The following is a 14,396-nucleotide window of genomic DNA, read 5'->3' as shown; positions in this document are numbered from 1 at the left end:
CTTTCACCCATGTCAGCGCCGTAGGGTCCACGATATCGCATACATTTCAATAGCCTTTGGAAATCTGCACAGAAACATGTGGCATAATACTCACCTCTGCTGTTGGTGCAAAGCCATGGACTAATTGAGGTTAGCGTTTTCTATTACAGCCATGCTCCAGCTTTTTTTTTTTTTTTGCTTGTCTGCTGTGTATTCTACTGAAATGCATTTAAACCATTTGTGTGTGTCCTGTATGTGTGTGTCTGTGTTTGAGAGTGTGGTAGTGTATTTCTGTGTGAAAGAGAGAGAGTGTGTGTTTGTGGTTTCTATACAGGTTGAGGTTTGGCACTATGCCCTAGACATTACAGCTTCAAGCCAGAGCGATGTTACATCCTGAAAATAGCTGGTCAGTAGCAGTCAGGTACAGTCGGTCTAACCCCACAAACAAATTGGTTTCACCCCCCCCCCCCCCATTTCCAGGGCACTGTACTGTACTGCACTGTACGGCTTTTGGTTGCCTTTGCAGTGAATGAAACCAGTGCTTTCTCTCCTGCCGAACTGTGTGGATCTGGAATAAACATAAAACAATCGCAAATGATGCATTAAAAAACATAAAAAATCAATATTTACTTTCCACATAAAAAACAACAATAAGACAAAGAAGTCACCATGCCACCATTAGAACTACACCAGGAGTAGAAGGTCTAGGACAGGAGTGTCCGAAAATGGAGTTTTTTGTTTTAGCACAGCATTAAGACGCCTGATCATACTTAACAATGTTTTGATTAAACAACCATGATTAGTTAATTAGTTCAATCAGGTATTGTAGTTCTGGGTTAAAAAACCTGCACCCACACAAGCCCATTTCGGATAAGACTGGACACCCCAGGTCTAGACCACCAAGTCCAACCGCTTCGGTGGTTATGATTGGGCCATAGCCTCGTTGGTCATGTGATATGTCCTCTGCCCCCTTTCGGTTTCCTCTGCCCCCCCGTCCCGCCCTGCTCTGTCACACCCTTTCTTCCTGAGAAAAGAACCAGCAAACCTCAGGAAAACCTTTGCTTTCCTTACCTGGGGCTGAGGCGAGGGCAGTGGTTTAGAGGTTTTTTTTTGGGGGGGGGGGGAGAGGTTTGGGGTTGATGTTTGCACTGGGATGAGGGCCGGCCCGGCGCAGGGATGAGAGGGGGCAGTGTTTTCGGCGTGGCAGTGGCCGGCCGGGCCGGGGGTTCGAGCCCACAGTGCGGGCTCTCAGTCCGCCTCCGCGGCTCAATGGCGTCTTGGTGCAGACACAGGAAGCCGAGGCGGGGCGGCTGGCAGGGGCCCCGCCCACATCCCGTCAGGCCCCGGGCAGCTCCGCGGCGACGGGGGCCCCCGAACAAGGTGCGCTCTGTGAGCCCGTCCCGTCTGGAGGGATTCGGGTTACCCCGTCATGGCCGTGTCCTCCACAGAGCAGCTCAGTCTGGGACCTGTGAGTGGGAGGGGCGTGGGGGGAGGGCTGTGGGGGTGATCTGCCCAGCAGAAGTGTCATAGCAGCCTGTTCCTGAGTATTTTAAACTTTGTGAGATTTTAGTGAACTCAGAGAGCATGACTACACACAGCAGAGAAAAACATGACATCACTTTGTTCTCTGAAGCTTGCGGCTTAAAAGACATTTTTATTATTATATTAAGTAACAGTACTCTAGCCTGCATGGGTTAGATAATAACAAAAATGTATTCATGTCATGTTTTTTTAATTCAATGCACATCCTTTGTTCATTTTTTATTCATTTTTTTTTTATAAAGGAGGCAATCTACTCGTGACACTGACATGAAAAATACATTTGCCTCTAGTCCAATAAGCAAAAGCCATGGAAAACTGCCAACCTTCATTTAAAAGTCATAGGATTCAGCTTGTCAACCTTTAAATGTGCTGCCAGATGCTTTATAACTACAGTCCATTATTCCATTATTACCAGACCAAAGGTAACTCATTGAATTACACATTTATAGAGTGATATCTATGCCTTTAGTCCATGGACAAAATATATCTTTGAATGATGTATTGTTATGGGTTACCAAATGCAACATAAAATGCTAAGTGTTAAAAACATACATAAGGTAAACCCTTAATATTGAATTTTATTTACTGACAGAGACCGTTGATAATTGGACTGCAAATTACGAAGATCTTTATTTTGAGGACTGAACAGGAGGATTACATTACCACTTTCTGTACCGTAGGATAACATTTCCTTCGGGAATGTTTTTCATCGGTTTGTTTCCAATATGACACCTTAATTAACCTTAATCAAATTAATTATATAAAGACATGCACCTGAGCTAAAATAAGACATTAAAGGATGCTTATGTGTAATTACAGGAGTCGGGGCTTAAATATGAAGGGGACAATGCAGCCCAACTAATCGGCCCCGAGGAAAGGTTATTATAGGTTATAGGTTATTTGAGATAATGCAGTCTGGGTGACACCTGGTCACCATAATCACTTCTACAAAAGTTTCAGTGAAGACTGGTAATTAAGTTGTTGTCTGACTTTCATTGCGTGACTTTTCATTGTGGCCGTTTTCAATAATAATAATAATAATGATAATAATAATAATAATAATAATAATAATAATAATAATAATAATAATAATAATAATAATAATGCATAATAAGTATTTGTACTATTTTAAACAACAAACAAGCGTACTTTACAAAAATATCGCAGTCGCAGACCGGGCCACAATGTGTTAATGCTGGTCATGTCGTTCTTGGTTGACTAATGTGAATAAATTGTTGACTAATGTCGCTGCAAAATCTCTGAAGGTCTGCAGCATGTCATTTTACAATGAGTCTATCATCTCGGTGGAATAGTGCATTTTTGCACATTGTCCTTCTGCGTGCCTTGAATTTCAGGACCTTGGACAGTCCAAGCGCGCGGGGCAAATTTAATACGACAAATAGTTGGCACTCTTATATGAACTCGTACTAAACTCATGTTTTCGGAAAACTCACATAAATCTATATAGCCTAGGTCTACATACAATTTTAATTCAAGGCTACTTCAATATATACTGGATCACTGATTTTGCCAAGACCCTGCACGTGAACAGGCTCCTTTACCAAAACGTTCGTTTCGTTGTGATTGTGCTCGTACAGACAGGGCAGGTCTTCATTGGAGAAGTACAACCAAGGTATATTCTAGAGTTTTTGACAATGAAAGCTCAATTTTGTTAACGCTGAATGCAGTCAACTGGGTATGTAAATGACAGTCAACAAATTTTCCGAGTTGGTTATCAACTCACTAGGACCACTTATTCTCTTGATTGGGTGCCAGCAACCTCTGCACCCAATCAAGAGACCTTTAGTGAGAATTTCAGTTTTAATTAATCTGTCTCCTTCTGTTTTATTTTGCAAACAAAATTGGATTGCTGACAGACACGTCATCGCTACGGATAGCGATGCGATGTTGAGTAGGCAGCTCTAGTCCTGATCTGGTCGGGGGTTTCTTTTTGCACGTGAATCGCATCTGTGTATTCTGTGAACCTAGCTACCAGAGAACAACGGCGATTCATGCCGTGGCAGCTAATAAAATACAGTCATGTCTATAAAGGCGCCTCTACAAGTAGGCAATATTCCATGGAGGAATAATAATTTTAGCCGTATGGATGAAGAGCCTTCTTTGTCGGAACAAGGAGAGACCATCATTGGAGCATACCTGTTGATTCTAGGTGGGTTCACGCTGGGGTTACTTATTGTTGGCATGCGGTAAAGGTATTCTTAGCAATAATAAATCTCGCGCACAAGTTAGTCTTTTGTAGGTTAGATACGACATAGATCGAGTTCAGAGAGTTTTTGAAGAATACTCATTTTGATTAGATTACAAATATGCATGCAATCATCGGAAACTCACTTTATGTATCTTTATATATTGCAAACAAATGCATTATTTCATAATAATAGAGATGGTAATTGTATAACCACGTAATAATCTCACATGCAGAGAAAAACTAACAAGTGGTTTAAGTCGGAGTGATCCTGCGATACGTGCAGTTATTCTTTTCATCCAACTTTTTATTACTGCACTGAAAATAATTTAAGACACCATATCAACCTTTGATTTTGGTTGAAACAGGTCCAAAAACCAGGTCCAGTTCTAGCGTAGGCTACCCTGGAAAATTGTAGGCTATTCATCCTTTTATCTTTAACAGGAAGAAGGATTGCTCAGTAGTCTACTAATTTACGGGGTTTTCGTATCTTTTCCCGTTTTTGTCCCAAATTAAATGTTCACATTCTGTTCCACTTCAACGGTGGTTTTGTGACGAATAATATTTCCGTTTCAGGCAGCGAAAATAAGTCTGGTCAATAAAAATGTGCTTTTTAAAAGGTATTTCACATGAAACATTAAAGGAATAAAGCAATACTTGCTTATAGGCGAAATAACATGCCATTGAACAGTGATATAAAAGCGGCAGCGTTCACTGCCATGACAACAGACCCAGGTGTTTTGGAATCGTTGGCTGATGAAGCACTGGGGTCGAATTTGCCCATGTGACCTGGGAAGGAATATATGTTTCGAACAAACTGTCATTGACGGGACCACAACGTCAGTGAAGGTGTTTAGAGTGTCAAGCCGCGTTTTTGCCAGTATTCTGGCACAGGACTAGGCAATAACTTTTTCACTTTTTGAAGTCAGCCTAGACATGAAATCAGCTGACCTTTAATCATTTGCATGGCTTCTAGATGAAAGGTAGTGAGACTGTTAAAAAAAATTCTGGGTACCAAAAGCTTCTCACATAAAAAGACATTGATCAGGTTTAGTAGATCAGGTTCAGAGTCTCTGCTGCCAAAACATTCATTAATCTCTGAAAACATCTTTGCAACCATGCAGTCATATTTATGTGTAATCAGAATAACGATTATCAATCCAACAGGCACAGCTTGCTTGCCTTGGCATTTCCAAAGTCAGCCTTGGCACGCTTTGGCGGTATTAAAAAAACTCCAGACAGAGCTATGTGCTATATCGGTATTATTAAAGCTCCAGGCAGGGCTATGTGCTATAGCGCTATTTTTAAGGCTCCAGACAGAGCTATGTGCTATAGCGCTATTTTTAAGGCTCCAGACAGAGCTATGTGCTATAGCGCTATTTTTAAGGCTCCAGGCAGGGCTATGTGCTACAGCGCTATTTTTAAGGCTCCAGGCAGGGCTATGTGGTATAGCGGTATTTGTAAAGCTCCAGGCAGGGCTATGTGCTATAGCGCTATTTTTAAGGCTCCAGACAGAGCTATGTGCTATAGCGCTATTTTTAAGGCTCCAGGCAGGGCTATGTGCTACAGCGGTATTTGTAAAGCTCCAGGCAGGGCTATGTGGTATAGCGATATTATTAAAGCTCCAGGCAGGGCTATGTGGTATAGCGGTATTTGTAAAACTCCAGGAAGGGCTATGTGCTACAGCGGTATTTGTAAAGCTCCAGGCAGGGCTATGTGGTATAGCGGTATTTGTAAAGCTCCAGGACGGGCTATGTGCTACAGCGGTATTTGTAAAGCTCCAGGCAGGGCTATGTGGTATAGCGGTATTTGTAAAGCTCCAGGACGGGCTATGTGCTACAGCGGTATTTGTAAAGCTCCAGGCAGGGCTATGTGCTACAGCGGTATTTGTAAAGCTCCAGGCAGGGCTATGTGGTATAGCGATATTATTAAAGCTCCAGGCAGGGCTATGTGGTATAGCGGTATTTGTAAAACTCCAGGCAGGGCTATGTGCTACAGCGGTATTTGTAAAGCTCCAGGCAGGGCTATGTGGTATAGCGGTATTTGTAAAGCTCCAGGACGGGCTATGTGCTATATCGGTATTATTAAAGCTCCAGGCAGGGCTATGTGCTATATCGGTATTATTAAAGCTCCAGGCAGGGCTATGTGCTATATCGGTATTTGTAAAGCTCCAGGCAGGGCTATGTGGTATAGCGGTATTATTGAAGCTCCAGGACGGGCTATGTGGTATGGCGGTATTTGTAAAACTCCAGGCAGGGCTCTGCTCATGGATGGCAGGCCTGGGATCAGAGGCTCTGGGCCCACAGAGCTCACAGAACACAATCAGAGGGAGGAGGGGAGATCTGGTGCAGCAGTTACTACAGTTACTTAGAATCTGTCTTTGTTTTTGTGTATGTGTATGCATGTGTATGTTTGTGTGTGTGTGTGTGCCTGCCTGTGTGTTTGTGTGTGTGTGTGTGTGTGTATACTTGTGTGTGTCCATGCGTGCATGTGTGTGCGTGCTTATGTGTGTGTGTGTTGTGCTTGCGTGCATGTGTGTTTTTCTGTGTGTGCGTGTGTGTGCGTGCATGCCTGTGTATTTGTACGTGTGTGTGTATACTTGTGTGTGTGTGTACGTGCCTTTGTGTGCTTATACTTGTGTGTGTGTGTGTGTGTGTGTGTGTGTGTGCGTGTGTATACTTGTGTGCGTGCCTCTGTGTGTGTGTGTGTATACTTGTGTGTGTGTGTGTGTGTGTGTGTGTGTGTTGTGCACGCTGATGCAGGTTGGCTCTCCTGGTTTGGAAACAGTGTGGTGATATTCATCCTGTACAAGCAGAGGGCCTCTCTGCTGCCCACAGACTACCTGACCTTTAACCTCGCCGTGTCCGACGCCAGCATCTCAGTGTTCGGCTACTCCCGCGGGATCCTGGAGATTTTCAACGTCTTCCGGGACGATGGCTTTCTGATCTCTGCAGTGTGGACCTGTCAGGTGAGATGGATGTTTGGCTCATTCACACACAACGGCTTGTGTTTTTTTTATCATTCCTAACCCCGGTGGCTGAAGATCACTCGAGATCAGTCTCTGGATTATGTGGGGGAAAAAAACATTCGAGAAAACAGGGTCATGTCTTTAAAATAAAACATTGAAATGTATGTAAAATATGTGAAGAAAAGCTCCAAAATAACTCAATAATTAACTCTCGCACACATAGCATAGCAATCTTACGGTCTCCCTCGTTCTGGCTAATTACTGTGGGGGAAGAGAGAGGCTGAGCCAGAATCACAAAGGCCAGAGCTTTGACCGAATGCCAGAGATTCAGCCCAAAAGCCCCTCGACTGAATTCACTCACCCTGTTAAACAGGAATGCAAATTTGGGGCTTTCTGTCCTCAGACACTTAACCCCCGTCTAAGCGCGAGATTGATGAACTGTGAAGCATAAATAAGGACACAGAGCAGTGTGAATAGAGTCCAGGAAACGACCCTCCAAGAGACATTAAAATAGCCTAGCAGAGATCAAGTTCAAATTCACAAGATTATCAGATTATTTTAGTATTACATTCTGCTGTACTGGGAAAGGTAGTAAGAAGCTATGCTTGTCAGGCCTGTCATTTTACAACCAGAAAGCCTTTTCCCACTATTGAATGCACCGGTAAGCCCTTAATATTGCACAGCATACACAAGGACTGCACGCTCTCAAGTTAAGTCTGCTGGTTTCCAGCCGCCTCAGTCAGCAGCTAGTGAAAGAGAGCGCGGACAGGGAGACACCGCGCGCGATCTGCTTCGGCCTCTCAGCGCTATTCTAAAACCGCCAGCTTCAAAGAAAGAGCGGCCACGCGCTGTCAGGGTCAAAACTCATCTGTAGAAATGGTTCTTTCCAAAAAAAATGTGAAGTGGCTTTCGCTCCCCACGCTGCCTTCGGTTTGAGCTGGAGGTCGTGAGCACCACACGCACTGCTCAACGGACTGGGAGTTAAACGCCGTCTCTGCCTGTGCAGCTGTTTGGGCAACTTAAGGTCCTATTAATAGCTGGTTGAAGAGAGGTTGAGTGATGCCATTTGGTCAGTTCTTTAAACAGTGCTAATTTCCCCCCCCCCAAAGTAGCTGATGTGAAAGAATTCCTGATTGCATGAGTTTCCATGTGGGCTGAAGGTTAATCCGTAATCAGCTTACAGCTTGTGGGCCCCCCAAGGATGGAGAAGCGGGTCCACAGCACATTTCATACTGGAGTCACACACTGGAGGGAGAGCTGCAGTCTTACAGAACACCGCAGAATGGCCCAGCGTGGTCAAAGGAACAACGGCATAATTTAAGCACATGGAGAGCACATGGCACACATGTACATCATTTAAGCACATGGTTAGGGGCATAGTCTAGCATGGAAGATGCAAAAATAGGCTTTAAAGGACTTGAACAATAGCCGTGTTGTTAATCCACAGAGTGGGACAGAGCATAACAGTCTTTCAAATGACTTCAAGTTCAGCTCAGGTGACAAAACCAACTACAGTTTCAACACAATCGTGGTGGTGTTAGACCGTGACCATGGAGCGATTTTCATAAGCCTCCTAAACTTTCGTGTGAACGTCTTATGTAAAAGTTTTTTTTTTTTCTCCTTCTCCTTTTAGTCCTAGAGTGATTTTCCCACCTGAATGGCTTCATGCAAAGCCATCTGACAATTCCTTTAAAAAAAAAAAAAACATTTCTACAAATAAGGAAATATATGAATGAAACAGGCACGCGTGCGTTCTTGCAAAGCCGGTGTCTTTTCAGCATGTTAACCTCATACTGCCTAGAATTCTGTACCTGGGGTTTCATATCCAGTGTCATTGCTGGTATTTGTCTGGATATGTTTTTTTTTTTCACCATTGTTTGGAATGTTTCCAGAGTCCTTTGGATTGGCATCCTCCACTTATTTTCTGCTCTTGCCGAAGGCTATCTTTACAAAGCTTTATCAGCCACGAGTCTGCTCTCTGGAGTCTCCATATATGACATGAATTACCTGTGCAAAGAGGCAACAGCGTAGTATATGGTTAGGGAACTGGCCCTGTTAATTTTGACTCCCAAGTGGAACACTGGCGTTACACCCAAGTTAGTTTACCTGAATTGCTTTAGAATATATCCACTTATATGAAGTATATATTCACTTGTATATTCAGATTCTGCAGGCATGTGAGAGGCATTAGCAGATTATGACACAGACCTGATGGGGCAGAAACAGAGATCCACGGGGTGGGGGGCTGGGCCCTGGGACCTGACCCGCATCGCACCAGCGCACCGGCGGGACAGGATCAGACATAGAGGGTCGCTACCCCCCTCCCACGCAGGGTCTTTGGGGGTGGCAGTAGGCTCAACACACTTCACTAACAGGGGTCTGGCTAACAGTAACAGAATCCCACTCAAATGCACAGGATACTACTCAGCTATATTTTCTCATTCATAACACCATCTTGTGCAGGCGTAAGTTGCATTTTCAAAATTCAGAGCCAAAATGGCAATAACAGGTTGTAGGCCTTTTCGTGCCTTCTGTTTTAAGAGGCACAGGGAGCTTTTTGGAAAGGCTCTTTTAAAAAAAAAAAAAAATTTTTAAAGAAGAAAACATTGGGAACAGACTTGTAAAACACCTCTCTGATCTGCAAGTGCAGTCCACCGGAGCAGTAAAACATTCCTGACCTTTGACATCTGTCGTTCTTCCACCGCAGAGAAGGCGCGGTTGATGATTCCGCTGTCTGAAACAGGAGGGTGCACTCTGACACCAAGCCCATCGATCTAAAAGAGATTTTTTTTTCCCCCTTAAGTTTGCAAGTCATCCCTACCCATTCAATTTTTGGCTGCTCTTTTTCCTACCAGAAAGTGTTGTGAGGTTTTGTGTAGGGAGTGGTGTTAGGTTCCTCAGATAATCAGGCGGTATTCCTTAAAATGCACTATTTTCAGAGTTTATGAACACAGAGATCGCAAGGAACACATCACTCCTGTGGGCCTGGCTGATTTTATTTTGGATAAACTCAGGGTTTGGTTTAGCAGCCCAGATTGTTGGTAGCGGGGGGATTAGGGACTATAATAAGATTAGCGCTCAAAGCTCATCAATTCCAGTCCTTACTCTGAGCCCCATGGGCAATAGTGGAAGGCACTGGTGGTCTATGCGGCAGGGTTCCCAGAGCCGAATATAACCTGAAAGATTGTATTATATGCAGAAGACTTTGGTCTGGCCTCAATAAACAGACTAAGTAACCACGTCCTGCAAGGTTGGGTAGTTGAATCTCCAGGTACTTCAGAGCACTGCGTTGTTGTGTACTATGACATCACAGTCAGCTGGGGAGGCAAGGGGTGGGTTCCCTTCCATACGTGGCAGTCAGGAAGTAGCTTTGCCAGGCTATCTGCCGGGCTCTGCATGATTGGTGTTGTAACAGAGAGCGGGAGGTCAGGGGTCAAGAAAGCACTTTTGTGCACCAGACTGAGGCTCTTTCTTGAGAGCCACCTGATACACAGATTATAATCAACAAGTGAACTGAGAGCCAGGCCTCATATAACTGTCTCAGGTGACCCGGCCCACTCATTCCAGATAGTTATTAACCTTTCAGTCCGATCTTTGACTGACACATTCTTTTTTCCCAGGTGGATGGCTTCCTCACCCTACTCTTTGGTCTGGCCAGCATTAACACCTTGACTGTCATCAGTGTCACCAGATATATCAAGGGTTGCCACCCTAACCGAGGTAAAAATCTCCAGCTTCCTACGTCCTGTCTCCGCGTTGAGGGGGAAATAAATGAGTCAGTTTTATGACTCATACTTGTAGAGCTGCTTTAAATTACAGTGATCCAAGTCTCTTTAGAGTAACATGCTGCCCATGCTGTGCAGATCGCATTATCTTGTCAAAAATGCATCACTTGCAAATTGCAAATAATAGTGCAACGCACATACAATTCTTTCCTCTCAAGTATGGCATTTCCTTGGATTGTGTGGCGACGGAAGCACGCTCCAAACAAATCTTCTGTGATTGCATCCACCCCTTAGATACCTATGGAGATAAAATGTACCGATGTAAAATATTACATTTATGCAACCCTCTTGACAGAAGGTGAAACACTAACAGGAGCATGGCCCTGCCAGTCTCTCTTCAGGTTAGGTACATCAAGGCGACAGACGGTAGGCCCAGGTAGAGTGGACAAGTGCTACAATGTTCCGCACGAACCCAACAGTTGTGACATGAGTCTGTGGCTTGCAGTTTGCGATTTTGAAGTGAAAACTCCAAAAACAGCCGGAGGAGTCTAGCACATCTCATGAATCTCAGCTTATATGTCGCAACTTTCGTGAAAGGAGTCCCAGAATATGAGACATCTCCAATGCTTTGTTAAACATAATCACCAGATCCCAACTTTTGCTTTAAAAGTGTATGAAATGAATTACTGTGCATTTCTGCTACACTTTTAATTAAATTTAACAGCAGAAAAAAATAATCATGCAAGGACACAGGGGTAATCTTTAATCAGCCTGCAATTCAGTAAGGCCCAATTAATGATGAGCTCTTATTCAATTTGACTGTTTAAAATGAGATTTCACTTCAGGATTTAATAACAGAGCACACTGTTTAAACTTGACTCTCAGAAGTATGCTTGTAAACAAGTTTTTCTGTTGTAAAAATTGAACAAGAATCTTTATTAGAAGAGAAAAATGTTGGAATTTCTCAGTCCTTATTAACACATCAATCACTGCCAAGCGAAACTTTTTATCGCTCAGAAACAAATATGTGAAAGTTAGCCGTGTCCAGAGGGAATAAATTCTGTGTAAAATTATTTCTGTAGTCTGGAGTCTGCAGTTTCGATCTGGATTTGTCTCACACTACATTTGAGCTCAAATATACATGACATGTGTGGCACATAAAACATCTATGCGTCTATGCGAGGTCTTTACAGTTGTACACTACTTCACTAAATTCAACGCATTTCTGTAACAAAAGGCTCTTTTCCGTGTCTGACGTACACAAAGAAACGCCTTGCTGAGAAAAGAACTGTTTGTTTATAGAATGTCTGATATTTATGCCTATTCAACAATTCCACGCCTTTGCACCCATACCCATGGACTCTGTGCAGAGTCATAACATTTATCATTTACAAAGACCCTCCTGTTCAAGAGGAGAAAAGTCACAACTAACATTTCGGTATGGCCACTGTAGTTACACTTCAACCAATAATAATAATAATAATAATAATAATAATAATAAAAAGTTTTTTTCATATTTCTTCTCAATAGTGCCAATGACATTCTGTTGCACAAATAATAATGGTCTCTACATACCTTCCAACGTGTTGACAGCGTTGACGAGGTCCATCCACACGTCACGAAGGCAACCGGGGTCAGATATGGGGATGCTGGGAGATGTGGTTTGTATGCTTTGCTTGTTCAGACTGGTCCAGACATGGGTGGAAGGTGAGAAATATAATTCCTGTCAGTTTGCCCCAGGTCGTGCACATCTGAGAAATGGAACGACCCTTGGGACCCAGTGAGGAAACGTACACGCTGGGGGCGGAGCTAGCTTATCTGATTGGCGAATTTCTGCTTTTCATTAATTCCCGTTTCTCTTCCTGCAGCAAACTGCGTCAGCAGAAGCACAGTTTCCGTGTGCCTGGTCTGCATTTGGCTGGCGGCAGCGTTCTGGTCAGGGGCTCCACTGCTGGGCTGGGGGAGCTACGTAGGTAAGATCCGCCCAATCAGAGACGTTCTCCGATGCCATTTGCTGACATCATTGACTTCTCAGGAACTACATGTGGAAACACATGCAATTAATATTGCAATTGAAAATGAGTGAATGAATAATTGAATGAGTGAATGAATGAATGAATGAATCAGTCAATGAATCAATCTATGAATGAAACTGATGGAGCAACAACAAAGCAAATAAAAGAATAGTGTTTTAAAAAACAAAACACACAAACACATGCACACATTTACACACACGTGCACACATTCACACACACGTGCACACATTCACACACACGTGCACACCTGTACCGCCTTCCAGACCGTGGCTATGGAACCTGCGAGATTGACTGGACCAAATCCAGCTTCTCCACCTTCTACAAGTCCTACATCGTCTCCATCCTCGTATCCTGCTTCTTCATCCCGGTGCTGGTGATGCTCTTCTCCTATGTGTCCATCATCAGAAGGGTCAAGTCCAGCAACGCCATGTCCGCGGACGGCTACCTGACCGACAGACAGAGGAAGATCGAGAGGGACGTCACACGCGTAAGTGCCAGTCCTCCCCACTATGGTGCTCGGTGCGAGTGTGCGACTTGTGTGGATTCTCAATGTAGAACCCAGACCTTGAGTCAGTCAACATTTTTCCTTAACTTTAACTTGCAGACATACAAATGGCATTCATTTTTATTATCTTACTAAAACTATTTTGGTAAATAAAAAACCTCATTCATTTTTTTTTTTACACAAAAGAAAAGTCAGTTGCCCACGTGGGCTGAGATTCTGGTCCCCGTCTCCAGGTGTCCCTGGTCATCTGCGTGGCCTTCGTCCTGGCCTGGTCTCCCTACGCCGCGGTGTCCATGTGGTCTGCCTGGGGCTTCCCGGTGCCCGCCTCCGCCAGCGTCTTCACCCGGCTGTTCGCCAAGTCCGCCAGCTTCTACAACCCACTCATCTACTTCGGCATGAGCTGCAAGTTCCGCCGGGACGTGATCGCGCTGCTGCCCTGCTCCCCGCCGGACCGGGGCGGGGCCCGGCTCCGGAGCTCCCAGCCCCCGCAGCCCGAAGCCGAGCCGGCGTGCCCCCAGACGGGGGCGCTGTCTTCCCCCCGCTGCCAAGAGCAGAAGCTCCCTGCAGAGGGGCTCCTCCACCCCATCCCCAGCCTGGACTCTGGGGTCATCAGCCCGCCGAGCACCCCACCGCCCGCCAGCGAGGAGATCTTCTGCATCTCCATCCACTCTCCCGCCAAAACTCCTGACTCCCAGTGACAGACTCTAAACTTTATTTATTTATTTATTTGCTTATTTATTTATTTTGGACACTCCTGATTTTTTTTTTCTAAGGCTCACAGAATCTGAACTCAAAGAAGGAAAACTACTTCAGTTCAAAAAAAAAAAAAAAAAAGTCCACACATTGGAAAAGTCTTATTGTGGTTTGTTTATTGTGTTATTGCTCATGACTTGGTTATTGCGTGTCATCTAACGTAAATGTCAAGAGAAATGTTTTAAATATATACAGCGATCGAACTCTGAAACCCATTCAGGTGAATACTCATTGTTTTTTAAAGCCTTTTTGATTCAGTGCAGGCCTGCATGATAGACATGTAGAAATTTCACATGAAGTTCACATAAATATTTTTCCACCATAAATTGGTTTGCTGTGGTCTGGCAAAAGCTTTTTCCTTTTACCTGTCTTTTCTAACATGGCAACCGTAAACATAACCCCCGACCCCCCCGCCCCCACCCCAGCCCCCGCCCCAGCCCCATGTGTCTGTGCATAAGGGCCGGTCATTTTGCGGTAAGGAGACGTGTCGGGGCTGAGAGCGGTTAGCCGTGCGCTAACGAGGGGCTGGGTGCATCAGAGGAGCAGCGTGCTCCTCGCACAAAGGGACCCTTATGGAGGTGGGACGGTGGCAGGCGTTCCCCAGACGGGGGGTAGGAGGAGGTGTGGGGAAGGGGGGTTTGATGCTAATCGGCCGGATGCCCCGCATTCCCCGCCAAGTTTT

The 14,396-nt window shown here is 44.6% G+C and overlaps 1 protein-coding gene across 1 annotated transcript; it reads left to right on the top strand.

The window, feature by feature from the left end:
• Positions 1-3,386: 3,386 nt before the first annotated feature.
• On the top strand, positions 3,387-14,023 carry LOC135245164 (opsin-5-like). The gene is made up of 6 exons (XM_064318067.1): positions 3,387-3,691; positions 6,490-6,695; positions 10,316-10,415; positions 12,289-12,393; positions 12,720-12,943; positions 13,195-14,023. Exons 1-6 carry the CDS (start codon positions 3,562-3,564, stop codon positions 13,657-13,659), a joined length of 1,230 nt encoding a protein of 409 aa, XP_064174137.1. The 5' UTR covers positions 3,387-3,561; the 3' UTR covers positions 13,660-14,023.
• Positions 14,024-14,396: the final 373 nt, after the last annotated feature.

This window comes from Anguilla rostrata, chromosome 18, assembly GCF_018555375.3.
Source record: "Anguilla rostrata isolate EN2019 chromosome 18, ASM1855537v3, whole genome shotgun sequence".
NCBI lineage: Eukaryota > Metazoa > Chordata > Actinopteri > Anguilliformes > Anguillidae > Anguilla > Anguilla rostrata.
The sequence above is the reverse complement of the archived record's forward strand: the minus strand, read 5'-3'. Positions and strand labels throughout refer to the sequence as shown.

Coding starts and splice junctions, on each gene's coding strand:
- LOC135245164 (XM_064318067.1), top strand. CDS start 3,562: ATGTCTATAAAGGCGCCTCTACAAGTAGGCAATATTCCATGGAGGAAT. Junction 3,692..6,489: donor AGCATACCTGTTGATTCTAG/GTGGGTTCACGC, acceptor ACGCTGATGCAG/GTTGGCTCTCCTGGTTTGGA. Junction 10,416..12,288: donor GGGTTGCCACCCTAACCGAG/GTAAAAATCTCC, acceptor CTCTTCCTGCAG/CAAACTGCGTCAGCAGAAGC.